Source organism: Hyaena hyaena, unplaced genomic scaffold, assembly GCF_003009895.1.
Source record: "Hyaena hyaena isolate Hyena2069 unplaced genomic scaffold, ASM300989v1 scaffold_218, whole genome shotgun sequence".
NCBI lineage: Eukaryota > Metazoa > Chordata > Mammalia > Carnivora > Hyaenidae > Hyaena > Hyaena hyaena.
This window is the reverse complement of record NW_024080851.1, coordinates 348,039-375,081: the sequence shown is the minus strand read 5'-3', so window position 1 is coordinate 375,081 and position 27,043 is coordinate 348,039. Positions and strand designations below refer to the sequence as shown.

The window sequence follows — 27,043 nt, the reverse complement described above, 5'->3', positions numbered from 1 at the left end:
GTGAGGATGCTAGGGACGCTTACTGCGGTAATCACGTCACAGTATGTGTGAGTCAGGCCAACATGTTGTATCCCTTAAGCTTATGCCAATTATATCCCAGTAACCCTGGGGAAAAAAACTCAACAAAACAAACAAAACTTCCCCCAAAATGGAGGGAGAAGCGAGCAGGAGACAGAGCAAAAGGTAAACAGGGACTCATGCTTTGTAAACTTTCCAGTGTTTTCTTAATCATCCACCCCTCCTTTACTCCACCAAAGCAGATTTCCTCCAGGCTCAGGGGTCTGGGAGGTCCTTTTCAGTGAAAACGACTTCTCGCCCAAGGCACACCTATCGTCTTCAAAATCACCCTCATTCTGGGCGTAAACATTGCTGAAATTCACATTTCAACATTGCTTTGTGAGATTTATTAGAATGTCCTCAATGAGCACAACGGGAACGAAGGAAGCAAGCTCTGCAACAAAGCTTTTCTTTTTAACAGTGTACGTGAGGGAGCTGGGGGTTCAAGGTCAAGAGACTTCACAAACATATTTCTGGCAGTTATGTTCATACGATTTGACGGTATGTTAATTGGACTTCACGTTAATTTGTAAGCCATTGAAATGAAAGATAATTTTGCTTGATATGCGAATCTTCAACATGTGCCATTTGCTACTGCACTTTATTTATTAATACCTCATCTTTTAATTTAGGGTGTGCCAGAATGGGAATATCCTCGCTATAATAAAGGAGGGAAGTCTGCTGGGGAAAACTGAAGTGTATAGAGTGTTATGCCACGGGGAAGCTCATTGTGTCTAAAGACATTTTTTAAAAGGCGCATGTTTGCTTTGTTTGGTCTTATCTCCCATGAATTAGATGCAAGACTGGGGAGTATACATTTGCCTCCTGTCCCCACTGCAGGATAACTACATTCTCTAGATCTTTCGGCGGTAGGTTTTCTTTTTCTTTGACTTGTTTCCCCAACCCCTTGCTAAGCCTCTCCAGCTTCTCTTTCTCTGGCTCTGCCGTGGGACAAGAGCAAAGGTCTGCATCAACCCGCAGCAAGCAGAGGCCAATGGTGTTAACAAGGACACTCCAACAGGTTTGTCCCCTGGATCTTCCTGAGCGGGCTCGGCCGCATTCCATGGTGGCCCCTCTTTGAGCCCTCCTCTGTTTAAGAGGACGCAGCACCCTCACTGACTAGCGAGGGTCCAGAGAAGATGACGAAAGTTCAGTGGGACTGAAAGTAAAGACATGCAAATAATCTCGTGGCCGTTCCAAAGTCTTGCCCCGTAAACTAACGGGGGACACTGGAAATAACATCTCAATTATTTTGGGGGGAAAGTACAGAAAAGGGGCAACACTCCCTAGAGCTTCTAGAGTGTCCATACTATAGTCCCAGGCACCTTTAAAACAGCCATTTCAAAGATAACTTGGTGGAGCAAAATGGACACTTCCAAGGCAGAAACAGAGGCTGGAACCCTGTGTCAATCACATAAATGTGAGAAAGCTTCTGTATGGCTGCAAAGCATACTGAGCGTTAACGCCTGCACCACAGACTCATGAAGAGGGTTCCTCGCGTGCAAAGCATCTATTCCTGAGCCTGGCCCTTGGTGGACATCCAGCAACTGTTGAGTTTGGATCCTTTTGGGAGATGCAGCGGAATGGAGCACACAGGTCTTCTCTATCGGGGAAGCCCTGAGAGGGAATTATACCAACTACAGATGGAAGGGGGAAGGACAGGACACGTGAATGCTCAGAATGTGGTGATGGAGAAAATCTAAAATAGGGCATTGTGTGGCTTCTAAAATGTGGCTTCTGGTGGCCAGGCCTGTGGACAACTGGAAAACAAAGGAGAAACTCACATCAAGGATTTCCTTGTTGGCTTTTGGAGACGTGGCTTCTCTCAACTCCTTGATGGCGACGGGGATTTTAACCTTCTCACCTTCTGGGATCCAGAGTCCCTGTGACGAGGAGGGAGACAAGACATTAACTGGCGATCGTCAGACTATGCAATATGTTAACTCATGAGATGCATGGACTTTACTGGTGACACGATCCAAAAGGGCGGGGGACCTTGAGCACAGCTCTGCGCCCCAAGGCCCCCAAGGGCTGGGAGCCATACATCTCGGCAGCACTTTTGCTAGCGTGTTCCACGAATCAGTGTAGTTAGATAAAAACCCCTAAACTTGTGGTAGTTATAAAACCAGCGTGGATCCTTTTGTCCAGAATTCTGAGATACTGGCTCTAGGTCTAATGGAAAGCAGACTTGATGTCACAGGGTTCAGGAAAAACAAATTAAGAGCTGTTTTGATCTGGGCATTATTTGGATGCAGAAGTCCCCCTTCCGACTCCATCTCTGCCACTCACCCCTTTACAAAGTCAAGGCCGTCCTCCATGATTACTTTGTTGCCTGTGTACAGGCCTCGAAGGACCTCTTATTTGCCACCGTGACTATAAAAGATTTCCTCTTGGGGCGCCTGGGTGGCTCAGTCGGTTGGGTGTCCGACTTCAGCTCAGGTCATGATCTCACGGTTTGTGGGTCCGAGCCCCGCATTGGGCTCTGTGCTGACAGCTCAGAGCCTGGAGCCTGCTTCAGATTCTGTGTCTCCCTCTCTCTCTGACCCTCCCCTGCTCACGCTGTCTCTCTCTCTCTCTCTCTCAGAAATAAATAAAACATTAACAAAAATAATAAAAAAAAGATTTCCTCTCGACAACCTGGGGAGAACACTGGACTTTCCCAAACCCTGAGCTACACAGCAAGTGGAGAAACTTGATAGACAGTGGACAACCCAAGACTTTAAATATGCCTGCCAAGCTGCATCCCGGATGTCTCGGTGGCCTCGGTGTCTGGTGGCCTCACCTTGTACACTGTGCCAAATGCTCCAGAACCCAGCACCTTGATCTTTTTGAATTCTGTTTCCTTTAAGATCCTCAAGAGAGCTTGGTTGGGAGCTTCTCCGCTGGGTGTAAGAGGCTCAACAAGCTGTGAGAGACAAGGAAGGACCGTCACCACCTCCAGCTCAGGCCCCCATGGGAGGCGGTGCAAGCTGGGCCCAGACACAGCCACGTGTGGATGGGCTTCAGCACCAAGAACCCACCGTGCTCACCCAAAAGGAGCAATGCACACCTTCTCTAAAGGACTTCAGAAAAGATATGTTGGGACAGGGGCTCCCTGATATGGGTGTCCTCGAACAGAACATCTCCATTTCAACATATGCAGTTTCTATTTCTGTTTCCAGCCAATTAGCCAGAGTGAGAGAATTCTGGCAAGGAAAGTTCTGATATGGTTGGTCATTTTGCTAGCCTATCGGGTCTCCTGACACACACAAGTGCCACTATGCTGTGAGCTGCTATGGGTCCTTCCTCCCAGAGGCTTTGGCTTCTGACATGCTGCTGGACACAAAGATGGCGGTCAAAGACCCAACTGAGTGAGTCACAGAGCTCAAAAAGTAACGGCACTACTGTAGACAATGGGATTTTCCAAAGTAGCATCTCTACACGTGCCTTCACAGCAATCACGGACACCTCTCCGCAGGCCCTTCTCCTGTGCGTGTACATGAGTGCTGTACGTTACACGGGACTCATGCGGCTCTTGTGTCCATGTCGTGAGACTTACAATAGAAACATCTGCATTTCACTCCAGAGAGGTACCAAAATGCAACTAATTAGTTGTAACTGGACATTCAGAGATTCTTTCTGGTTTTTCCTTCACAAGAAAGAAAGCATAATAATACGATTCCGTATTTAAAATACTTGGCAACACTTGGCAGGGAGGCCTTGTGCCTGGCTGGGGTGTTGGGGACGGGGACACCGGTGCGCGCCTGCGGGGCCTGAGCACCCACTCACCTCTCTCTCTTGCAGCAGCCTGCGAAGCGTGCGCTTGCGGACGATGTGGCGCCGGCGCAGAAAGAGGCCCACGCCCAGGGCCACCACCACCACCAAGAGGAGGCCGCCGACAATCCCCGTGGCGATGGAGGGAATCTTGGGCCTGGAACCAGAGGGAGACATGGGAAAGTGAGGTTTGGTGACAGATGCCATTACAGCAACCTTTTATGTATTTCCTGCATGTTTTCATTCATTGACATCATTTAACACTGTCTCAGAAAATAGATACCATGTGGCTTCTAAAGACAGGAAAGAAACCAAAGAGTTTCTAGGGAAGTGTTTCCACTTTCTTGAGCATAAGAGGCCCTGCCCCCCAGGTTTTTTTTGGATGTTTTAAATTGAGGTATTATCTGGACATCTCCATAGGACTCTCTCTCCTTTTCTTTTCTTTCCTTTCCTTTTCTTTCTTTCTTTCTTTCTTTCTTTCTTTCTTTCTTTCTTTCTTTCTCTCTCTCTCTCTCTCTCTCTCTCTCTCTCTCTTTACTTTCTTTCCTTCCTCCCTCCCTCCCTTTCTTCTGTCCTTTCCTTCCCTTTCTTCCTTCCTTCTCTCCTCCCATCCTCCCTCCCTTCCTATCCATCTATCTATCTATCTATCTATCATCTACTATCTATGTTGAGAGAGAGCATGTGTGCGTGCGCGCGTGCACACACACACACACACACACACACACACACACACGGGGCAAGGGCAGAAGGAGAGGGAAAGAGAGAATCCCAAGCAGGCTCCACACCCAGCCGAGCTCGGTCCATGAGATCATGCATGACCTGCACCAAAATCAAGAGTTGGACGCTTAACCAACTGAGCCACCCAGATGCCCCAACAATTATATTTTAATCGTTTGATTAAGAAACCACATAATTCCAAAAGGAACTCTGACTTCGGTAATGCTTTTTATATGAATTTGCACGTATCCTCAGAGAATCCGCATACGTATGAAGCCTAGAACATGACATCATGTGCATAAGACATGCATTGACTACTGGTGTGCCTGGGTGAGGACCCTTTTCATAATGTTGAGGTTCTTCAAAGAGTTCTTGGTTTTCAAGATGGAATGCCAGCCTTGTGGAATGCTTTATGAATAAGCTTGGGGAAGGTTATCATGTGATAGGATTTCAACATAAAAAGCATCATTGTCATAAATGAGTGAGGTCACCATACAACATCAAACCACTCTACCACGCTCTTCTTCCCACAAAGGTTGTGCTTGATTCAGAGATGGCAAAAACTCAAAATTCAGGTTCTAGAGCTCACTGAGGAAAGAACCATCTGAATTCATGGGACCTTAATTTAGAATCTTCAATTCTATAAATATAATCGATATTTATAGATTCTATAAATTCTGTGATATAATCTTCAAGTTCTAGAAATATAACCTGTATTAATTTAATATTAATTGTGTGATATTAATACTATTAACATTAATTTAATATACAAAGATTAATATTATATATTAAAGTTAAATAAAAAACCTTAAAATTATTGTTCTCAAGTATCTATTCCACTTAAGTTTCTGGCAAACTTCATATTTTCAGGAAGAGATGTTAAAGGCTATCGAAGATTAATTAGTATCATTAGCACGTTAAGTATCCTAACATCCTTACAAATCGCTTATAAGCGGGTCAAAGGGACTTCGTGACAATGATATTTATAACACTTTCTTCTCAGTGAGTGCACAAATCACCTCCTGCATTATACCATCTCCCCAATTAATGCAGTTTGGATTCATGAGTTTTTATTATATTGAAAGGAACACAAGAAAGATATAAAGAATAACTGATTACAGAGTATGTGCTCCGTGGGGAGCTACAGTAAGGGTGAGTGAATAAAAAAAGGAAGAAAAAATAAAAAGAGTAAAGATCACAAAGAATGGTCATTGGCTAGTTTCCAGGTGGGGCTTTGATGGAAAACCTCATTACGAAGCTACCAACAGTGGCATGGAGAGAGGACAAATTTTGCTGATGTCCCGGTAGGCTCAGCAAAGAGGAAGCGAGAAACTGCCTTATTTGTCTTTAATGTTTCAGTTGAGGGTGGGGCTGATTTGGGGGCAGAAGAGTCAGCTGAGCCGAAGGGCAGGTTGTTGACGGGATTTTGTAAACACTACCAGGAATGGAGGAGACAGCAGTTTAGTTAGTGTTGGGGATGTTGGGAATGATAAACAGGTGCTTTGTGCATCATTCTATTTCCCCCCTAGATACTGTTCATTGATAAAATCACTGTCTTGAGGGGACTAAACAGCAATTCCCAATCCTGCTTTTCCTAGCGCAGCACTTGAAGCAAGGATAGCAAATGAATCAGAATTGAAATGTTAACGGAAGCCGTAGTTGAGAAAGGGAAGTAAGGGGAGAAAATCCCCCCAAGCTGGAGCTTGGTCATCAAAGATGAAGGTTTGTGACGGGGTCTACCGGGTCATCAAGCAAGAAAAGAAGAGAAGCCAGAAGAAGGCTCTCACAGAATTGGTATAACCCAGAAGTCATAAACCCACTCCACATAAAGGAGGCACCGGGTACTGAGTCTCAGCTCCACATGGAATAGGTCCCAGAGCTCACATCCTGCAGCCCCACCGAAGCACACTGACGAAGTAGGCACAGGAGGGGTGGGTGCACCCAGCACAATGGTCTGCTGGGATGCGATGCCAGCCCAGAGGAGAAATAAGAACCTGCGACAGTAGGGGCACCCATGTGGCTCAGTGGGTTAAGCGTTGACCCTTGATTTTGGCTCAGGTCATCATTTCGCATTCGTGGGTTCGAGCCCCCCTTTTGGTTCAGAACCTGGAACTGCTTTGGATTCTGTGTCTCCCTTTCTCTTTACCCCTCCCTGGCTTGCACTCTGTCTCTGTGACCCAAAAAGTAAGATCAAACATGTTTTAAAAATCTGTTGAAAAAAAAAAAAAAGAACCTGTGAAGGTAGAGGGGAATCAGAAATGTAGGAAAGCATTATCTGTGCACACAGAATGTATGTTCCTTTCTGAGAAGGGCCACTGGACACAACTAGAACACTTACCCATCTATTGCACAGCCGTCAAGACCTGGTCCGACACAGCTGTGGGAATTGAGAGAGAGATACACATTTTGATCATTCTACTTCATTACCATTTTGTCTTCGAGAGTTTTTATCAAATCATAAGTCAGCGTGCATTTAACTACTCTCAGATCATTAGAACCACCATGAATCTCACTTTGGGGGACAGTGGTTAATCATTTATTTATTTTGTATGTATTCATTCGTTCACTCACTCAGCACATATTTTTGAGTGTTGGACTCTGTGACACAGACTGTTCTAGCATTGAGCAAAGTAGAAATTCTCTGGCCTTTGTTCCTGAAATGCGTTGGTGCGTACCTTAGGGTATAGGCATAGCTGTCTCATATCTGGCTGCAGAATGTCAGTACAGGCTGCGAAGGAGAGGCGGCCAACACTAGAGCCATACTGATTAAGGGGTAGGAGGGGAGGAACAGAGGCGTGAGGATGGGTCTCCGGGGCAGGGCAATGGCAGTGATGATTTTAGACCCAGGAATCCAGAGGTGGTACAGAAGCTGGTTTCCTGAAATGTCTTACATGCAACGGAGACAGCATTGGTCTTAAATGACTCCTGAGCAGCTGGGTCCTCATTCTAGTGAGGGAGGCCACCACCCCTTATTTTGATTACAGGATGACATAAAAAAGCAGAATACATTGGCTTCGAAGTACAGCAACATTTGCCAAGACAAACACCAATAGGAAAACAAAATATTCCAGTGAAATGGAGGAGACAACTCATGCTGTTGAACATGGATGGGCCTGGCGGGTAGTACACTAACTGAAATAAGTCAGACGGAACTGTAAGATTCCACCTATACACAGAGTCTAAAAAATAAAACAAATGAACAAATAAACAGCAGCAACAGACTCATAAGTACAGAGAACTGGTGGTTGCCATTGGGAGGGGGTGGGAGGATGAGTAAAATGTGTGAAGAGGTTAAGAAGTATAAACTTCTAGTTATAAAATAAATAAGACATGGGGATGAGAAGTACAGCACAGAAAATATAGTCAATAATGTAATAATTTCTTCTGGGGACAGGTGGGGACTAATGTATAAAACTGTCAAATCACTATGTCCTCCATCTGAAATGCACAGAACACTGAGAGTGTGGGCTATAGATGGGGGAGACTACCATTTCTCGGCCTGGGGAAGGAGGAAGGACTACATTTCAAGTATGTGAACAGGCCAGAGGCACCTGTCAAGTATCCCATTTTTACCTCAGTCAAGGGCTGGGATTTGTACCCAGTCTGTTCCCTCCCTCATTTCCAAGCTGCCCTGCTCCCTTCTCCCCAGTGCCTTTGGGCTTTCCTTCCTACAACACACACACACACACACACACACACACACATACACACACACACACACACACTGGCTTTTTCAGAAGTGGATGCATGGGAGGCCGCGCTATTTCACACTCTATTATCTCCTAGGGAAACCAGAACTCAATGACAAAAGGCATCACTAATTGAGGGACCACTGATAAGCTCCCCGCTCACTAGCTTCCCCCCCTTCTCCCCCCCCACCCCCCGCCCCAGTCTCCAGAAGGGAACACTATGCTAAGTGTGAGTGTAAATTGAAATTGTCAATGTTGGGACCTCATGCAGCGTTTTGGTCTTGTGTGCGTGTTTTTTTGCAGCCTCTGAAGGTGCCGCAGGGGTTACTAGGAGGAAGCCACTGACACAGAAGTAGCTCAGAGGGAAAGAAAAGCCAGTTTACATCTGAAAAGGCGACGTGCCCAGGTCAGTGACAGGACGGAGCCTCGATCTGATTGGAGTGTGGAGCTGGAGCCCCTTGTGAAGGCTGATGGCACCTTGGCATCATCTCGCAGAAACCATCGTCCAATATGAAGTAAAAGAGGCCACATCACGCTACCATTTAGTGCTGTCAGAAAACTTACCCTCTGTCTTCTATTTGACTTTTTTTCTTGTGACATACAATTAAAATAGGAAACGTTCTGTCCTGCGTCGTCGGTGCCGCAGCCAGAGCTGTCACTCACCCGTAGGTACAGTTTGGATGGCACAGGTGGCACATGCGATTGGCGTCAGCAAACTTCCAGACCAGGGTGTTGTTTTCTCCCATGATGCCCGCGGGGCAGGTCTTGACGCAGTGAGGGCCGTCGATGTAGTGGGCACACTGTACACAGCTGTCTGGTCCCTACACCAAGAAGGAGAGAGACATTTATATAGGTTTCTTTCTCTTTCGGAACTGAAGTAACTTTTTTTTTTTTAAATATTTTTATTTATTTCTAGGAGAGAGAGAGAGAGCAAGCGTGAGCAGGGGAGGGTCAGAGAGAGAGGGAGTCACAGACTCTGAAACAGGCTCCAGGCTCTGAGCTGGCAGTCAGCACAGGGCCCGACGGGGGGCTCGACCCACGAACCACAAGATCATGACCTAAGCGAAAGTCAGACGCTTAACCTACTAAGCCACCCAGGCACCCCTGAAGTAACTTTTTATTTATAATACCTAAAGTGAAAAAAAGTCAAACAACAGACATTCTTAAAGCGGAAACACAACAAGCTCGTCTGTGACTGCCACCGCTAACACCGTTAACTTGACCACTGTTCCCAGCCTACCGTGAAAGCTTCCTGACTTCAAGTGCATTTGCGATACGACAACAGAAAAGAAACTATACGCTTCATGAGAGGCTACTTAACAGATTGTGGGCAAGTTTCTTTGTCCAAACAATCTTGATGAGTCTACCCGTACGTTTACATCTCCATCGCTCAGATGGCATTGTTTGCATATCATATCTGAACTTAAGGTAACAGCTCTGTGGGAAGCCAGGCTTGCTAAGGAAGACTGAGGAAAGCCCACATCTGTGTTTCTCCAGAGACAAGTAGGCGGCAGGCAGGACAGTGGAGGGTGCATAACTGACTGTGTACCATGTGTATTTGATTCTGTTTGCCAAGTTCCGAGTGTTCTTTTTTTTTTTTTAATGGGCTTAAGTGATTTTTAAAATTTTTTTTAAATGTTTTTATTTATTTCTGAGAGAGAGAGACAGCATGAGCAAGGAAGGGTCAGAGAGAGAGAGAGAGAGAGAGATACAGATTCCGAAGCAGGCTCCAGGCTCTGAGCTAGCTGTCAGCACAGAGCCCAATGCGGGGCTCGAATCCACGAACCGTGAGATCATGACCTGAGCCGAAGTTGGACGCTTAACCGACTGAGCCACCCAGGTGCCCCCGGAGTGTTCTTAAAAAACTCATAGTAAGTGAAACGAGATTGCTCGCGTTGTGCCCTGCACATCGCATGAAGGGAGTGAAATACAGCTGGTCGCGGAGGATGTGCTCATTGGTGGAGTTCTCTGATGTCTCCGTTTTGTCCAAAGACTGAGCGTTCCCTGAACCAGAACAATCAGATGACTCAGTCAGAATCATCAATCGACTTATCTCAGTGACGAAAATTTAACCGAACACCATGTGAACTTGTAAACCAATGGTTTACTTTGTGACCTTCCCTGGGAGCAGCCTACACCTCAAAACACAGCCTTCGGCCTGATTCAGAGACAGCTTCTGAAAAATGTTTGCAATCAGTAGATTTAGATACGGCTGTGGAAGCTCAAAGCCACACAGAACTCCTTATAAATAATATTGAGAACGAACAACATTGGGACACTGGTGTGAGGAAGACCTGAATTCTCACTTACACTCTTTATGTAAGTAGAAAGCTGAATTTTGAAAAGTTTTGCTAGGTGTTTCTTTAAAAGAATTTTTTTTTAACGTTTATTCATTCTTGAGAGAAAGAGCGTGAGTGGGGGAGGGGCAGACAGAGAGGAGGAGACACAGAGTCCGAAACAGGCTCAAGGCTCCCAGCTGTCAGCACAGAGCCCGACGCAGGGCTCGAACCACGAACCATGAGATCATGACCTGAGCCAAAGCTGGGCGCTTAACCGACTGAGCCATCCAGGCGCCCTGCTAGGTGTTTCTTTACAAGTTCTTCAAGTAACTGTGAATGAATGTTAAGTAGGAATCTGATGGTGCTTGATTAAGATGACGAATCAATGATGACATGGTGACAGATGTCAGAAACAGTGAAAACTGGCTGTCGAGGTACCCAGCCTCCTACAGGCATCCCTGGTTTTTGGTGAAAGAGTAGATGTCATTAGATCCATTGGAGGGTGTTGGACAGAAAGGGTGAGGGCTCCCGCAATGTGGGTTGCGTGAGGAGTCAGCTCGACCACAGCCTCTTTGGCCCAGCTGTGAGGTCACAAGGCCCCCGTATGGGCATGGCTGGCTGTCTTTGGCAGCCACAGACTGACATTGGCCCATCGCTATGGTTCTGCTGCTGGACAGGTGTGTCCCTTGGATGTGTGAGTGAATTAACATCAAATGTGCTCCTTACTCTTCCTGTGCAGGTGACATTCATGGCCTGGGGCAGGCATTCCGGATGGCACTGTATGCACTCAGAATTCTCCACAAACTCCCTTGGCTCCCTGAGAGGAGAAAGAAAACGGGTCAGTGCCATATCTTTAGAGATACTAATTCAAATCCCTAGCAAGTTATAACCCACTGGAACCGTGTGAAATTCCAGGTGACACAAATCACCTTTCTCAGAAATGCAAGAAAGAATTTTGGGAAACATTTAACAGTAGGGAATCCAGGATTCTATTGTAATATGATAAACCATTTGTGTTAACTGAATCCTTCATCATTTCTCCCTGAATAAATACACAAGCTTCATTTATAAGCAAAACATCTTACCTACATTTTTCTCTAAGGCACAGTTTTTGTCTATTAGGTAAACAAGCTAATAAATGAAAAAAGTAATAGTCCTTAAAGGTGACCTCCTACCCCCCCAATATCAGATTCATGGATATTTAAATCAAGCTAGAAAGAAATGGTAACTGTAGATTAACTCACAGGAAAAGGAAGGAGAGATATTAAGACTTACTCAATGGTTATTAATAAAACAAAGTACGGAACACAGGTGTGAACAATTGTGCTTGTAATAGTTTTGCTATTCCTCAAAGATGTATGGGTCAACATTAAGATGATGTTTCTAAAAAAATTTTTTAATGTTTACTTATTTCTGAGAGGGAGAGAGTGCAGGTAGGGGAGGGGCAGAGAGAGGGAGACAGATTCCGAAGCAGACTCCAGGCTCTGAGCTGTCAGCACAGAACCCAACGCGGGGCTCGAACTCATGAACCGTGAGACCATGACCTGAGCCAAAGTCAGACACTTAACTGACTGAGCCTCCCAGGCACCCCAAGAAGATGATGTTTGATTGAAAAGGCGAAACAGTGTGACAGCTATTAAGACTGAAAGCTGCCTAGTAACCAACTGCAGGTCTTCATGCCCATGAACAAGGAAACACAAGGAGTAATTACACCCCGCAACGTGTTCCTTAAGTCTTTTTTTTTTTTATTTTTTTAAAAAAATTTTTTAATGCTTTATTTATTTCTAGGGGAGAGAGAGAGAGAGAGAGAGAGAGAGAGACAGCATGAGAGGGGGGGGGGGTGAGAGAGAGGGAGTCACAGACTGAAATAGGCTCCAGGCTCTGAGCTGGCAGTCAGCACAGAGCCCGACGCGGGGCTTGAACCCACGAACCGCGAGATCATGACCTAAGCAAAAGTCAGACGCTTAACCGACTAAGCCACCCAGGTGCCCCTGTGTTCCTTATGTCTCAAGTTTTCCCTTATGTCATCAATTAAACCAAATGCGCCCAATTGTTTGTTTGTTTGTTTTTTCCTTCCCTTCTTCTCTGGGTCAAAATGCCTGCTGGAGAAGCCAGCGTTGCAAACTGAGCAAGTGCTGCCAGACACCAGGGTTCCCGAACCGAAAGGCATGGGCACCAATAACATGGTTCCCTCTCCCTTTAAAAATGTGGAAAACATAAGATTCATATCTATTCATAGCAGTAAGGATTGCACTCAGATTCCTTCCTTGTTGAAACAACACTGTCAATTATCCACATGACTCTGTTAGGTTACTCAGCTTCTCTGCTAAAGGATTCCTACAGAATTAGACTTAGTCTTCTCACCCTGATCCTCAATATTTCTCTTTTTTCATGTATATTTATTTTCAGAGAGAGAGAGAGAGAGAGAGCACGCAAGCGAACTAGTTGGGGGGGGGCACAGAGAGAAGGGGACAGAGGATCTGAAGTGGGCTCTGTGCGCATAGCAGCAAGCCCCAAGTGGGGCTTGAACTCACGAACCGTGAGATCATGACCTGAGTCCTGAGCCGAAGTCAGATGTTTAACCAACCGTGCACCCAGGAGCCCCTGAGTATTTCTGAATCCATGCTGTGGCCCAAGACCTGACTGAAATAAGGAGGAAGGCTTCCTTTAGCCACCTGTAATTCCTACGTCTTGTCTCTCTCACAAAATGTCCCTTTTCTTTAAATTAAAAAGAAAAAAGGCCCCTGCTTCTCTCTATCCTTATATTTTACTTTCCTATTAATTTATTTTTAGTCATTATTTGTAGTCATTTGTGGTCAAAGCTTTACATCAATATCAAGATTCCCATAGATTCAAGAGACTGTACTTTTAACCGAGTACAAATAAGTCCAACAAAGTTTATATGATTGTTTATTTCATGGGGCGCCTGGGGGGCTCAGTCGGTTGAGCGTCCAACTTCAGCTCAGGTTGTGATCTCACAGTTTGTGGGTTTGAGATCCGTGTCGGGCTCTGTGCTGACAGCTCAGAGCCTGAAGCCTGCTTTGGATTCTGTGTCTCCCTCTCTCTCTGACCCTCCCCTGCTCATGCTGTCTCTATCGCTCTCTCAAAAATAAATAAAACATTTAAAAAAACTGTATGATTGTTTATTTCTTTGCCCATGGCTATATTTCAAGTTATTTGCACTGTTTGCTATTTCTTGAACATAAAACAAAATTTAACCAGGAAATACACTTTGTATTACTATATTTTGATCCTGCAGGAAGTGTGTCCTGCAAAGAAAAGTCTAAGTGGCTGTGGTCTTGGCCACATGAACCACTTACGACTTTTCCATTTGTCTTGGGAACTTTGTGTGGCTTTGAAAAATATCAGATATTTCCCAAACTGAGACTCTATAAATGAGTGGATTGGATTAAGTAAATGCAAAGTGTTTGTTCATTTCCTTTTGTGGCTAACAGCTGTCAACAAACAAACAAAAACAAGGGGAAAAGTATCAAAGTGAACAGCGGTAAATCGATCATAATCGCCTTATTTTTTATCAAAACAAAGGGGTTAAAAAGTAACCTTACCCCTCCAGAACATTGCACTTCTCCACACATTCCTTGCCACGGGTGACGTTTTGGCAGGACACACAGTCTTTCGGCTCCGGGCCCCAGCAGCCCTCCGATGAGCATAATGGATGACAGACGTGGCCTATGGCCTCTGAGAAGACAGAGTGAGCCACACGGAGTCAGCTAGGACAATGACTAGTGGGGCCAGTTGAGGCAGCACCTATAAATGGGGTGCTGGGTTCTCTGTGACCTTGAGCTGCACAGACATGCTGCGGGGCGGCGGGGGGAGGCTGCAACAAGCGGTAACACAAAATGGGCTTCTAGAGGCCAACTGCAAGTTCCCTTTTCCTGACTGGGAGTCAAGGGTTCCTGGCCTGGACCTGGAGAACATTTCACTGATGAGTGTCATAGCTGACGGGGACACGGGGAAGGTTTATGGTTTCTTGCTGTGTGCCGGGCACCGTGTCAAGAGTGTTATATACAGAATGTCATTTCATTCTCTCACTAGCAGTGGGAATCACTGCTGTCTCCATTTCATGGATGAGGAAGCCAAAGCCTAAAGATATTAAGTACATTGATCAAGGTCTGGAAGCTAAGAAGGGCTAGAGGCAGGATTTGAACTCAGATCTGGTCCTCCCAGTGATGAGGGTCTCAGTAAAACACAATGCCCATGACTTGGTTTCAAACGCAGCCTGTGGCTCTAAAATCAGATGAGGAAATGTCACTGTAAAATGCCCATTCTATCTGCATGCGTGTTGCTAGCTAGAATCATTAGAGGCTGAAATGAGTGGGGAGAAATCTATGGCTAAAAGGTAAAATAATTAATGCTAAATTTAGCTCTGTACATTACACATAATTGACAGCTTAAACCTCAAGGCAAATTCGTCCTATGAAATGTGAATGATCTGGAAACAATTCCAATGAACTTCCCATGATGACTTCACATTGTAGGACTATATAGATTTCTGTTAATTTGCTTCTTTAGGAATAAAAAATGTTAGTTAAAATGTTTGGGAATCTTCTAGATCAACATAAATGACCCATGTGAACCATCCCCATGATCAACCAAAGTGATTACTTACTGCAGCTTTTTTCATCCTTGTTGTTTATAATTTTGGTTTTCTGACTTGAAGTCCCAAACAGTTTTTTCCAGTGTATTGTGTTTGCATAGCACAATTTGTGGTTTCCTGAAATGATCACATCTCCATCACTTATCTCCTTGAGGGAGCGTAATCCCAAGGATGATATGTCCAGGCCGACAACCGCAAGAGAAAACTGACCACTACAGTGGAGGGAAGAAAAATGACATTGTGAAAAATGAGGGAAAAATCATATCACTAAAAGCTTTATTTCTATTTTCTTCTGGACCACCTTATATTTACTACAAACCTCCTCCCAGTGATTGTAAATCTTATGGCAGGAACTCTGTATTGCAACTTTTGAAAATGACAGATTTTTTTTAAGCTCCTCCAGGGAAAAGCTAGTTCTTTGTTCATTTACTATCTTTAACCCCAGTGGAATACTGAAGGTGACCAAATGTTAACGTCCTTATTTTATTTACTACGTTTTTTGGGGTTTTTTTTGTTTTTTTGGCCTGGGAACTGAAAAGCATCTTCTTTTTTTTAATGTTTATTTATTTATTTTGAGAGACAGAACAAGGGCATAACAGAGAGAGAGAGGGACAGAGAGAGAGAGAGAGAGAGACAGAGAGAGAGAGAATGCACAGGGGAGGAGCAGAGAGAGAGGGAGAGAGAGAATCCCAAGCAGGTGCCACACTGTTAGCATGGAGCCTGATGCAGGGCGTGAATTAACTGTGAGATCATGACCTGAGTCGATCAAGAGTTGGACACTTAATGGACAGAACCACTCAGGTGCCCTGAGACCATGTTCTCACCCCTCAAATATTCAAAATACACTTCAAAAATCATAGGTTCATTTTTTCCATCCACCCACCTACTCATTCATTTATTCATCTACTCACCCATCTATCACTCCACTTGTCTATCTACTTATCTAGGCATGCATGCTTCCATCCATCTATTTTTCCACCTATCTATCCACTTCTCTATCTATCCATCCACCCATCCATCCTATCATCTATGCATCCACCCATCCATCCATCCATCTAGCCACTCATCTATCCACTCATTCATGGATTCATCCAACCATCCATCCACTCATCTATCCATCAATCCATCCATTGGCCACCCATCCATATACTGAACAAACATCTGAACCACCCAAGTCTGTGCTGGAACTCTATAAGGCTATCAACATGTTTCCATCAAGTGACTGGATAAAAGTAATTCCGACTAAAAGGAGGGAAATCCTGAACCACCAGGAGGAACAGGAAGGTGAGAAAGCACCCGATGGGTGCTGAGAACCAGGAGCTACTGCAGGAGCAGAAATCTGGAGGCCAGGAGGCTTGGGCAAGGGGTCTGGGGAGGGTGGAGGAGGCCAGAGCACAGAAGACCTGGGACCCCCTGAGCTTGGTTGTTGTCTGCAAATGACGGGGGACCACAGGAAAGAGAGTTGCATTTTCAGGAAGCTCACTGGACACCAGGACAGGGAATGGACCAGCTAAGGCAGCACTGAAACAGGAGACATCAGGCAGGAGATGACAAAAGTTGAATGTGGAGACCTCTCCTCTCCTTGTTTCTCTTTCTCTCCTGACCCTTTCTTCCTTCTCCCTTCCCACAACCTAGCTCCAGTGGAGAGCAAGGAGCCCTGTGTTGAAGATCTGTAGCTCTACTGTTCAGGAATTCTCTCTCAACATGTGCCCACGGAAGCCTAGGGACAAAGCCGGTGTCTTCCTTGCAGGGCAGACTGGGCTCTGATTAGCTATACCTGGAGCCAGCGATCACCCTGCCCTGGTAGGGATTGTGTATCCCTGGACTTCCCATTAAATGTGAAAAGGTAAAAAAGTAATTCTAATTTTGCATAAATTCCTAAACCCAAGCCAAGTGGTACTTGCCAGTCACTCAAGAAAACTGATCTAAATCTCTTATCTCTGTAGGAATCCTGGGCAAAAGAAGTGTTCTCGAGAACTCAGAACAAAGGGGTCTTACTGGGAAGCAATGGTTAGTGTCAAAGACGCACACCCAAGAATGTTTTTACAAAGTGGTATATATTTTATGGGTACTGTATTTCTCATTTTCTTTAATACATTTTTAAATGTTCATTTCTTTTGAGAGAGAGAAAGAGAGAGTGCACATGAGCGGGGGCGGGGGGCGGAGAGAGAGAATCTTGTCAGGGCAAAGCCTGTGACATGAGGCTCGAACTCACCATCTGTGAGATCATGACCTGAGCCAAAATCAAGAGTAGGACACTTAACCAGACTGAGCCACCCAGGCGTCCCAGGATTTTCTTTAATATTGAATGATATTATGCAGTCATTTTAAGGGACAATTAATGAGGAATAGTTCTCAGCATCAGACTGTTTCTAAGGCAGGTCTGACAAAGAAATTCTCAAAGTCTTTCTCACCGCAAACTCGTTACGACTCTTAACTAAATTCAAGATGCTTCTATGGGAGTATATCACTGTCAGAGTTGGAAAAGTGGAAACCCTGAACAAATCATTTATTAACAAGTCTGCCAGCCCCGTCTGATGGGGTGCGCTCATAAGGACATATCATCTCAGTGCCCTTCTTAATAAAACATGCATGAGCTCCATGAAATCATGAGAAAACATTGGCCCTTCTACAAAAGACTTGACCAGGACTTTTAAAAACTGTCGAGGCCATAAATGAGAAGACGATACTCAGGAACCGTTACAGATGGGAGGGGACTAAGGAGACACAGCAACTAAGTGCAGTGTGGGGTCCTGGACCGCACACTGACACGTGGCGTTCACGGGCAAGCTGGTGACACAGGTGTCACAGACCACAGATGTCTGGTGGTGGAGTCAGTGCTGTGCCGATGCCAATGTCTTCCTTTTCCTCTCGTGCCATGCTTAGGTGAGATGTGAACAACGGGGCAAGGGGCCTGGGGTACAGATGGCAGCTCTCTGTAGGATCTCTGTAACGGCTATATAAGCCTAATTTCAAATATTCCATAGGTCTTATTGAAAAGAAAACTGTTTTTAAATCTACCAGGCTTTGGCTCGGGTCAACTTACTGTTGCTTTGTTCTTCCACGTATGATTTCTAGGTTCTCAAAAGCGTGGAGGTCAGTCCTGTTTTCAGGCCAGGCCTGAATCAGCAAAAACCCTACAGAGGCAGAAGGAAGGCTCAGACACGCACCAGCATATACAGTTCTTTTTAATGAGACATGTTAGTTTTCTTGAGAGACTGGATTAGGAGCCACAAAGGTGAACATCTGATTGGATTCGGTTTCTCATCTTTACCCTACCCACGAGGAGGTACAAGCTGAGGCACAACTGTACAGTGGGGATCCTGCCCCTCCCATAGAATCCCCCGTCCCTTCCTGCCTCTCCCCCACCACCCACCACCCCCACGGGCTGTCCCATGGTGCCGCGGCCCCGGCAGCCTTGCTGGGCTCTGATGACCCAAACTGGCTCCTTGATGACAACTGCCATGTCTTGAGCTGTTATTACACAGAAAGAGATTCACAGATTTTCCTTACTTTATTCCAAACTTCCAAACAATCTTAATATTTAGGTCGAATTATTCCCTTTTTAGGGATGAAGGCAGCGGAGCTCTGATGGCAGTCACGAACCCAATGCTTGCCGGTGGCCGCGCAGGGACGTGGAGTCCTGTCTGTGAGGCTTGAGAGCCTGTGCTCATCCCTCAGCACTCTGCCCTTCTTTTCCCTACCCGTGACAGTCACTGGGCCATCAGGACGGCTGGCCGGGGCCGAGGAGACACAGGGTTAAACATGTTCACGCAAAATCTGGAATGACTCAAGCCTTTGATTAAAGTGTTCACCCCTCACATGTGAGGGAAATTGCATTTGTGAAAATGACCAAAGAACTCATTAGTCATTAGTGGTAGACGTTTGGAAGAGATGTTTTTATGCCGAGAGAGAAGAGAACACATCTACAAGTTCTCTCTATACAACACCGATTTCCTATTTCTGTTCATGTGATATGTTAGCAGCACACACCTGTTATTTCCTTTACAGTTTTTAGAATATCCAGTTCCTTTGGATCTAGAGGTAGAGTTCGTGTGAAGGAGTCACTGAAAAACAAGCCACGAAATGATTATCGATTAACAATCTCTACCAGCAAACAAAGTGGATTCTGTGTTTCTCTCTACCAGTGACTTAATCTGCTACTTACCCTCTAAATGCTACTGGCAGGATATGAAGATCTCCACTGATTGAGGTGCAATTTTTGAAGTGTTTAATATTTGTAGCATTTATGGAGAGTGTGTCTTTAAATTCACCAATCCCAATTCCATTACAAACTGTGAAGAGAAGGGAGATGTTTACTCCACTCACATATGTTGGATTAAGAGTAGCCAGGGCTCTACAAGGGGAGGGAAGCGGGAAGGGGACAGTAGCCATGAACCTATCAGCACCATGCCATCATTCATTCGTTCAACAAACATTCATGGAGGCTGGCTGGGCACCGTAACTATGGCGGGGCTTGGAGTTAAGTGGCTGGAGATGGCGGAGAAGGTCCTCATTGCCGTTGCTACCCTCAACTGGATTTGGGTTCTCCTCCTAACGATTTCCCTCCTGAACTTAGTCTAATTGCTCTTTTTTTTTTTTAATGTTTATTTCTTTTTGAGAGAGAGACAGAGACAGAGTGTGAGCAGGGGCAGGGGAGGGGCAGAGAGGGAGACCCAGAACTCGAAGCAGGCTCCAGGCTCCATGCTTGAACCCACGAACTGCGAGATCATGACCTGAGCTGAAGTCGGACGCTTAACGGGCTGATCCACCCAGGCGCCTCTTAGTCTAATTGCTCCTAACTACTCTTGGCTTCCTCTAGTTTGTGTCCTTGGCAATCCACCTGCTGCCGCCAGCAAGCCTCTGCCCGGCATTGCCCTAAAACCCAACACCTTTCCGTTGTTCTAACCTGGCTGCAGCTTTGTCGTCTGTCTTAAAGAAACAATGGGCACAGATTTTTTTTTTTTTTTTAATTAGAAAGAGTAAGGTGCGTTCATTTGAGGATGTTGAAAAATAGAATAAAGGGACTAAAATGACCAGAAGTTCCGCTATAGGGTATTTTGAAAAGCGCCCCTTCTGGCTATCCTCCACGGTGATGTCACAACAGATCTGTATTTTTTCTCCACTTATTCTGCTGTGAACATTCCTCAGATCATCTAAGCTATTCGTCGAACGTGACTGTTAATGGCTGTCTTCTATTACATCATGGGGAACACTGTAATAACTCTTATCAGATAAACTGCTTTTTCTTCCCCTGTGTTTACTTGAGCCACATGCTTTGATCTGTGTCCTATTGCTACACCAGAGTCTCAGATGCTCTTTTCCACACCCTGAGCCCATTTATTAATTTATATCCACTTCTAAGTTTCCATCTCAAATGCATCTCCACCCTGCAGCCCGTATTTATCTGTTGTAATTTTCCATCTAGAATTTGCCGAGAAATTTTGGTACCTATCTTCCAGACTTATCTTGACTTTGAAGTACAGTCACTGTTCAGGATAAGGTCCTATCCTGTCCTCCCTTGAACTTCTAGGAGGTGCAGTCAAGCCCCTGCTGTTCCACCTCCGTGCTCTGTTCCACCCGAAGTCTCTTGTTGCAAGGAAACTTTCCACCGGCGACTCTGGTGGCCCAAACTGTCCACTGGGTCTTCAGGCTCACTCTGTGTGCCGGCCTCCTCTCTGTTCTGGGGAGCGGCTCTAAGGACTCCTATGTTGACCAGCTCAGCCAAACCTTCCTGGGCTGCACCCACCTGCATTGTGGGCTTGGGGGTTGGCCAGGCCTCCCGAGGATTCATAGGGTCTGGCTGACAATAGAGAATGAGGTGACCATATAAGGACTTGCTATTTCATTACAGGTCTGGCAGAGAATTCCATGCATTTGAGAGAATATTCATTCTCTCTCTCTCTCTCTCTCTGCTTGTGTGTAACAGTGGGGGCAGGGTTCCTTTAATTCCTAAATTCAGAGATAAATTCTGTATTCACCCCTAGACATTCCTGGCACTGCCATCCTTATGCAGGGGCGCTGCCCTATATCTGGAGGGATCTGAAATGGGGATGTGCAGAAAAATAGGTCAGAATAATTACAGGAGAATCAACTGTTTGTTGAACACAAAATGAATGGAGCCAAGCCCACACCACCTCTGACTGTACGAGTCCGTGTGGGGCTGAAGTAACCCTCTCTCTCTCCTCGGCAGTCTCTTCTCTTTTACTCCCTCTGTGCCAGGCACTGGCCCACATGCTTATTTTGGTCCTTCTGTGCCTCCTCTGCCAACATCCCTTTCCTGAAGCCAGAGGCTACTCTGTCCATCAGGGCACTGACCCGCCTGGCCCACAGGAGTTATAAGACCAGGAAGACATGGACTTGGCTGATGAGCTCATGGGTCTGGCCTGGGACCAAGCTTGCATGGACTTGAAATCTTGGCTGTTAGTCTTAGCTGTTGAAACGTGGGCAAGTCATTTAGACTCTGTTACTCAGCGTCCTCATCTGTGGAATGGGGATTACGATAACACACACCTCCCAGAGGCGTTGGGAGGATTCAATGCCATGGAGGACACGTGTCAAATGCCTATGGGAGCAAAGAGGGGAGCAATCAGTTTCAACTGAAAAGACAGATGGCTTCACAGGGAAGGCAGCACCTGTGGATAATCGAGGTAAGCAGCTGTGCACTGAGGTGTCGTCTAGAACACCAAAATAGTGGAATAATCAAAATGAGCGCATAAAGGGAGATCGGTTGAAAAAATTCTGGCACAGCCACAGAGTAGGGCCTATGCAGCTGTACTGCAGAGTGAAGAAGATTCACGCGGACTTATCCGGAGTGATTTCTAGGATTATTAAACTGAAGAAGCAAAGTACAAAGAGTGTAGACAGTAGCTTTCGGGCAGATGACATGACTGGGACACAGGCACCAACTGGGGAGGCTCCCGCCAGCCACATGTTGAGCTAATCTGAGCACACAAATGAATGACAGGAACGAATGACAAGAAATTGAATAAAGAAGGATTCCACGAGTTTATGTAGGAACTAAAAAAATTTTTTTAAAGAATGCCAACTAATACATGTAGAAGAAATGACAGAAAGGGAAAATCCCTCTTTTATAACCACCAAAAAGTCTTTTCTGGTTCGTCATCATTAGTCATGAAATCACATGGCATCATATGTCACTTGCTGAGAGACAACGAGAGGAAATCGATACGGCTTAGGCAATGCTCCTGCCCCAAAATACTCCACGTGAAAGCAACCGTAAGAACAGCCAGTGAAGCTAAACGGAGGCGCCTTCTGCAACATATCTGGCCTAGACCTTCACATCAGGTCATGGAAGACAAAAGGAAAGCAAGTGGGGAGGAGAGCGGAACCACCATCATCAATGAATGAAGAAAATGGGGGCAGGATATCTACAGGAAGCCCATGATTGTTGACTGGGGTCTGGCTTAAAGAGCAGCTAAAAATGACTTAATTGGGACAGAACGGGGAAGTCTGAACTTGCTAGGAAAGAGTACTGAGTCGACGTTAAACAATCCTGAGTGTGAATCTGCCCTTCCTTACTTAGGAGAATGGCCCCCTTTGTAAGAAAATATGCTGACAGATGTAGGGGTGAAGTGTTACGATACCTGTAACCGTCCTATAGATCAGAAAACAATTTCACCCATGCGTGCACACATACACATATGCACACACACATCCACACAAATATGGAGACAGTGAAAGCCGTGGGGCAAAACACTAACCAGTGGTGAACTCCTATATGGGTGTTCACTGCACTATACTTGCAATATTTCTGGGGTTCAAAAATTTTTACAAAAATGATAAAGTAAAGGTCAAAGTGGGAGTACATTGGCATTGAGGATTCTCTGAGAATATGGCACAATATGATGGAACAAATTTCCGAGCTTGAAGAAAGAGATTTCCTCAAATCTCTTCCGAGTCTGATGCCGAGGGGGTCTGGCGGAGGTAGGGCGAGAAACCCCTGCTTCTTGACCAGGGAGAAAGCCTTGGCTCCACACTGTGCAGGCCTCTTACCTTTGCGGCAAGGCCCCTCACACTTTTTACACTTGCGGACGCCATCTTCCTCCACCTCGTAGCTGTCAGAACTGCAGGCACGGACACACGAACCGTGGTCTGTCACCACGTAGTTACCTGGGGAGAGACCAGGAAAGGAAGGTGGTGAAAGCAGCACCAGGTGTTTCTAGGCCTCACACAATTGTCTCCTGTCCTCCTACAAAGGGGCTGGTGAAAGAGGCCTCTCACCCTCTGCTTTTATTTACCTTAAGGACAAAGAATGAAAGGTCGCAAACAGAAAAGGAATGACGTTCAAGAGTTTTGAACAGCTTATCCAGCCGCGGTACAGAGAGAGAGATTTCAGCACGGCAGGAGACGGACGTGTCAGGTAGAGCCTGGTGTCTGCTCACAAGTTTAGAAACATCTCTTCACAGCTCATTTTTCTGAACGTTCTACTTTCAGGACCTATGGTTAAAGCTTGAATACTTATTAAAAACTAAGTGACCTTGACCAAAGCCCGCTCTCCCACAGAAGCTGCCCCATTTGCGGATGCACGTAAATTGTGTGGCCGACATGCTCCCCTCTGCGGTCTTGTCCGGCCTGACAGCCTTCCCTCTGCTGGGGGCTGGTACCACCAGCTGGTGCTACATCGAGCCAGGCACAAAGCCTCCCTTCACATGACTTAATTCATTTACATTAACATTAACACAAATATTAATGTGTTTCTGGAGCAAAACAGGTGTTCTTATTTTGACTTCCCCCAGTATGTCCTCACACAGATTTCCTGGACATTTGTAATTTTTCTTTCTGTAAGTTGTCTGCTTTTCTGCCAAGTTCTGTTTTCCTGTGGATTTAAATTTTTTTTTTAATGTTTATTTTTGAAAGAGAGAGAGAAGGAGTGCCAGCAGGGGAAAAGCAGAGACAGAGGGAGACACCAAATCCAAAGCAGACTCCAGGCTCTGAGCTGTCAGCACAGAGCCTGACACGGGGCTCGAACTCACCGACCATGAGATCATGACCTGAGCCAAAGTCGGATGCTTAACCGACTGAGCCACCCAGGTGCCCCTGTTTTCCTATGGACTTTTAAACTCTACCTAGTAATCTCTCATTCAGAGATAATACCTGTGTCATAACTGTGGCAATTTTTTGAAATGCTAGTCAGTTAGCTCCAGTATAGCAGTGTACTGTTCAACTTGTGTGTTATTTTTTTCTGTATAGAATTTAAAAGCTCTCATGATCACAAATCTGGTAGGGCAATGGTCCCCCTCATAACGGTGCCTACGATTTTTTTCTCTTAGTTAATTTCCCCCTCCCAGAAATTAGGAATGGTTTCTAAAGCTCTTTAATTAGATGAGTCTACACTTTCTCTATTAGGACATAATTCACATCACCATTTCCCTGAACACTATAGCCATCTGTAAAGGGCAAATGCAAATAAGCAAAGCCCAATCCAAAACAATGAAAACAAAACCAATCAACACACAAAGTCCCTCCTGTGCAGTGTCAGAACCCCTAAGAAGCCCAATTTTGACCAGGATTTTAACCACTGAAGAAAGCGGGTCATGTGACACACTCTCTAACGTTGGTGTGCTGGGGACAAGAGCTAAGCAGTGAAATGGCCCAAGGGCCGTGGGTGTGTGCCAATCAGACAACCGAATATTCGGGACTGCTTCAGCCGGGCCTCGGTCCCAGGGTGTGTTTCTTGTCCTGGTCACCATGGACACAAAAACTGACCCCGGTGAACAGGGCACCAGCCATCGCCTGTCACCGACGGCAGTGTTGGGACACTTTCCTATACAGTTGGACAGGCCTGTGGTCGCCTGCCTGACAGCGAGGCAAACCTATGGACAAAAAGATGACCCGAGACAGAGGGACTCAAGGATTCCAGTAGGAGACAAAACAGGACACGGATGCCCGATAACTGAAAGGGTTTTGCATGTGATGAACTCACGGGGGCATTTCTTCACGCAGGTGGCGCCGAAGCTGTATTTCCCCTCTGGGTTGACGTCCATCTGGTAGGTGGTGGGGTTGTAGAGCATGAGAGGCGGGCAGGTGTCCTTGCACGTGGCTTCATCCCGGAACTTGCGGCAGACCTGTTGACAGGAGGGACATGCACTTGGTCAAGCTGGCAAGGATGCTCACACCGTGTCGTCTGTGCAGAAAGCTCAGGTTACAGTTCTTTGTTTTTTTAATCTGTGTGTGTGTGTTTATTTTTTTTAATTTCTGAGGGAGAGAGAGATAGCATGAGCAGGGGAGGGTCAGAGAGAAAGGGAGACACAGAATCCGAAGCAGGCTCCAGGCTCTGAGCTAGCTGTCAGCACAGAGCCTGACGCGGGGCTTGAACTCACAAACCATGAGATCATGTCCTGAGCCGAAGTCAGACGCTTAAGCAACTAAGCCGCCCAGGCACCCCAGGTTACAGTTCTTAATGTCCAGGAATTTGATTAGAGCAAACACAAAAGCAAAAGCAAAAACAAAACAAAAAACCAAAAAACCAGCAAAGTACTTTCAGTAGAGTCAGAAAGACCTTTCTCTTAAAAGTATGACTTTTCTTACACTGTCTGAGCTGTGACAATTTATGGTTTATGATGGAAAAAAATACATCTTTATTAATTACAAAAGGATGAAAGAGTTCACATACTAGAGTGATCGCTATGGAGTGAAATTATTTTTAAGCTCAATTGACATTGGGTTTCCCTTATATAGAACACTTGAGGATATGTTTTAAACATTTATTTTTTAATTTTTATTTGGGGGCGGGGGCAGGGGGAAGAGGGAGATGGAGAATCTCAAGCAGACTCCATGCCCAGCGCGGAGCCTGGATGATATATTTTAGAACTTAATGCCAAATTGCAGATAACCTGGAAATCTGGCCATGTGTAGCAACATGGATGGACCTTGAGGGTGTTATGCTGAGAGAAATAAGTCAGGCAAACAAGGACAAATACCATATGTTTGCACGTATAGGAGGATTAGGAGGAACTTAACGGAGGACCAAGGGGAGAAGAAGGGGGGAAATAGTGGGGGAGGGGGAGAGAGGCAAACCATGAGAGACTCTTGAATGCTGAGAACAAACTGAGGACTGATGGGTGGGGGAGGGGAGGGGGGAGATGGGCATGGAGGAGGGCACTTGTGGGGGTGAGCACTGGATGTTGTATGGAAACCAACTTGACAATAAACTATTTGTAAAAATAAAAAAAAAAAAGAAAAGAAAGAAAAACAAATTGCAGATAACCTTGATGAGGAAGGGTCCCATGCAGAGGGGAGCAGATCATATACGGTCATGGACCTGAGATCTGCCTGCCATCTCCCTTCCAGGGGCACATCAGAACCAGCCCAGACCATCCAAGTCAAAATCCCGGCCAGGTCCAGCCTCTGGCCTTTAAAAATCCTTCCTTCCCTTAAACTGGAGACTTCCGGATTCCACCCCCTGCCTGAGCCCACGAGGGTGTCGTCCGTCGCACTCGGTGCTGCCTCCGGACTCCCGTCTGCCAGCCCTCGTGTCCCAGGGCTCCCGCGGTGCCCACAGTTGAGGCACCACCTACATGTGGTGCCCACAACCCTCTGGGGCAACAAGGCATTTGCTAGAGCTTTGTAGTATCAGTGACAAAAGTGACTGCTTCAAAACCCCACGTCGGGGAGGGGGGCGGTGGGCAGAGGCTCTGAGCTGCAGTGGGAAGAGCAGAGGGACTCGGTCAGAAGATCCAAATGTAGCTCCAAGCCGTGCTGAGATTTGTGGGGCTCTGGATGTGTCTCGTAACATCTCTGTATATAGGTCGGGGCCTTACGAAATCGGCTCCATAGGTTTATACTGAGACCCACAGGGAACAGTAAAGAGTGTGAGAACAGTGCTGCTGGCCACAATAAACGTCAACCCCAGACAGCTCGTATTTACTCTGATGCCCCTTCTATGCCCGGGTACCGGTTATGCATGT

The 27,043-nt window shown here is 45.9% G+C and overlaps 1 protein-coding gene across 2 annotated transcripts in view; it reads right to left on the bottom strand.

Moving 5' to 3' along the window:
* EGFR (epidermal growth factor receptor) overlaps positions 1-27,043 on the bottom strand; it is a 211,703-nt gene that overhangs the window by 28,314 nt on the left and 156,346 nt on the right. The window contains exons 7-19 of one of the 2 annotated variants that reach the window (XM_039242949.1): positions 25,060-25,201; positions 23,130-23,246; positions 19,282-19,408; positions 19,107-19,180; positions 18,160-18,250; positions 15,126-15,325; positions 14,062-14,194; positions 11,222-11,312; positions 8,880-9,037; positions 6,866-6,904; positions 3,826-3,967; positions 2,840-2,962; positions 1,842-1,940 (exon numbers count right to left, since the gene is read on the bottom strand). In XM_039242949.1, coding sequence (XP_039098880.1) covers positions 1,842-1,940; positions 2,840-2,962; positions 3,826-3,967; positions 6,866-6,904; positions 8,880-9,037; positions 11,222-11,312; positions 14,062-14,194; positions 15,126-15,325; positions 18,160-18,250; positions 19,107-19,180; positions 19,282-19,408; positions 23,130-23,246; positions 25,060-25,201 — 1,536 coding nt within the window. The remainder of the gene's footprint in view (positions 1-1,841; positions 1,941-2,839; positions 2,963-3,825; positions 3,968-6,865; positions 6,905-8,879; positions 9,038-11,221; positions 11,313-14,061; positions 14,195-15,125; positions 15,326-18,159; positions 18,251-19,106; positions 19,181-19,281; positions 19,409-23,129; positions 23,247-25,059; positions 25,202-27,043) is intronic. The other variant, XM_039242951.1, reaches the window with a different exon arrangement.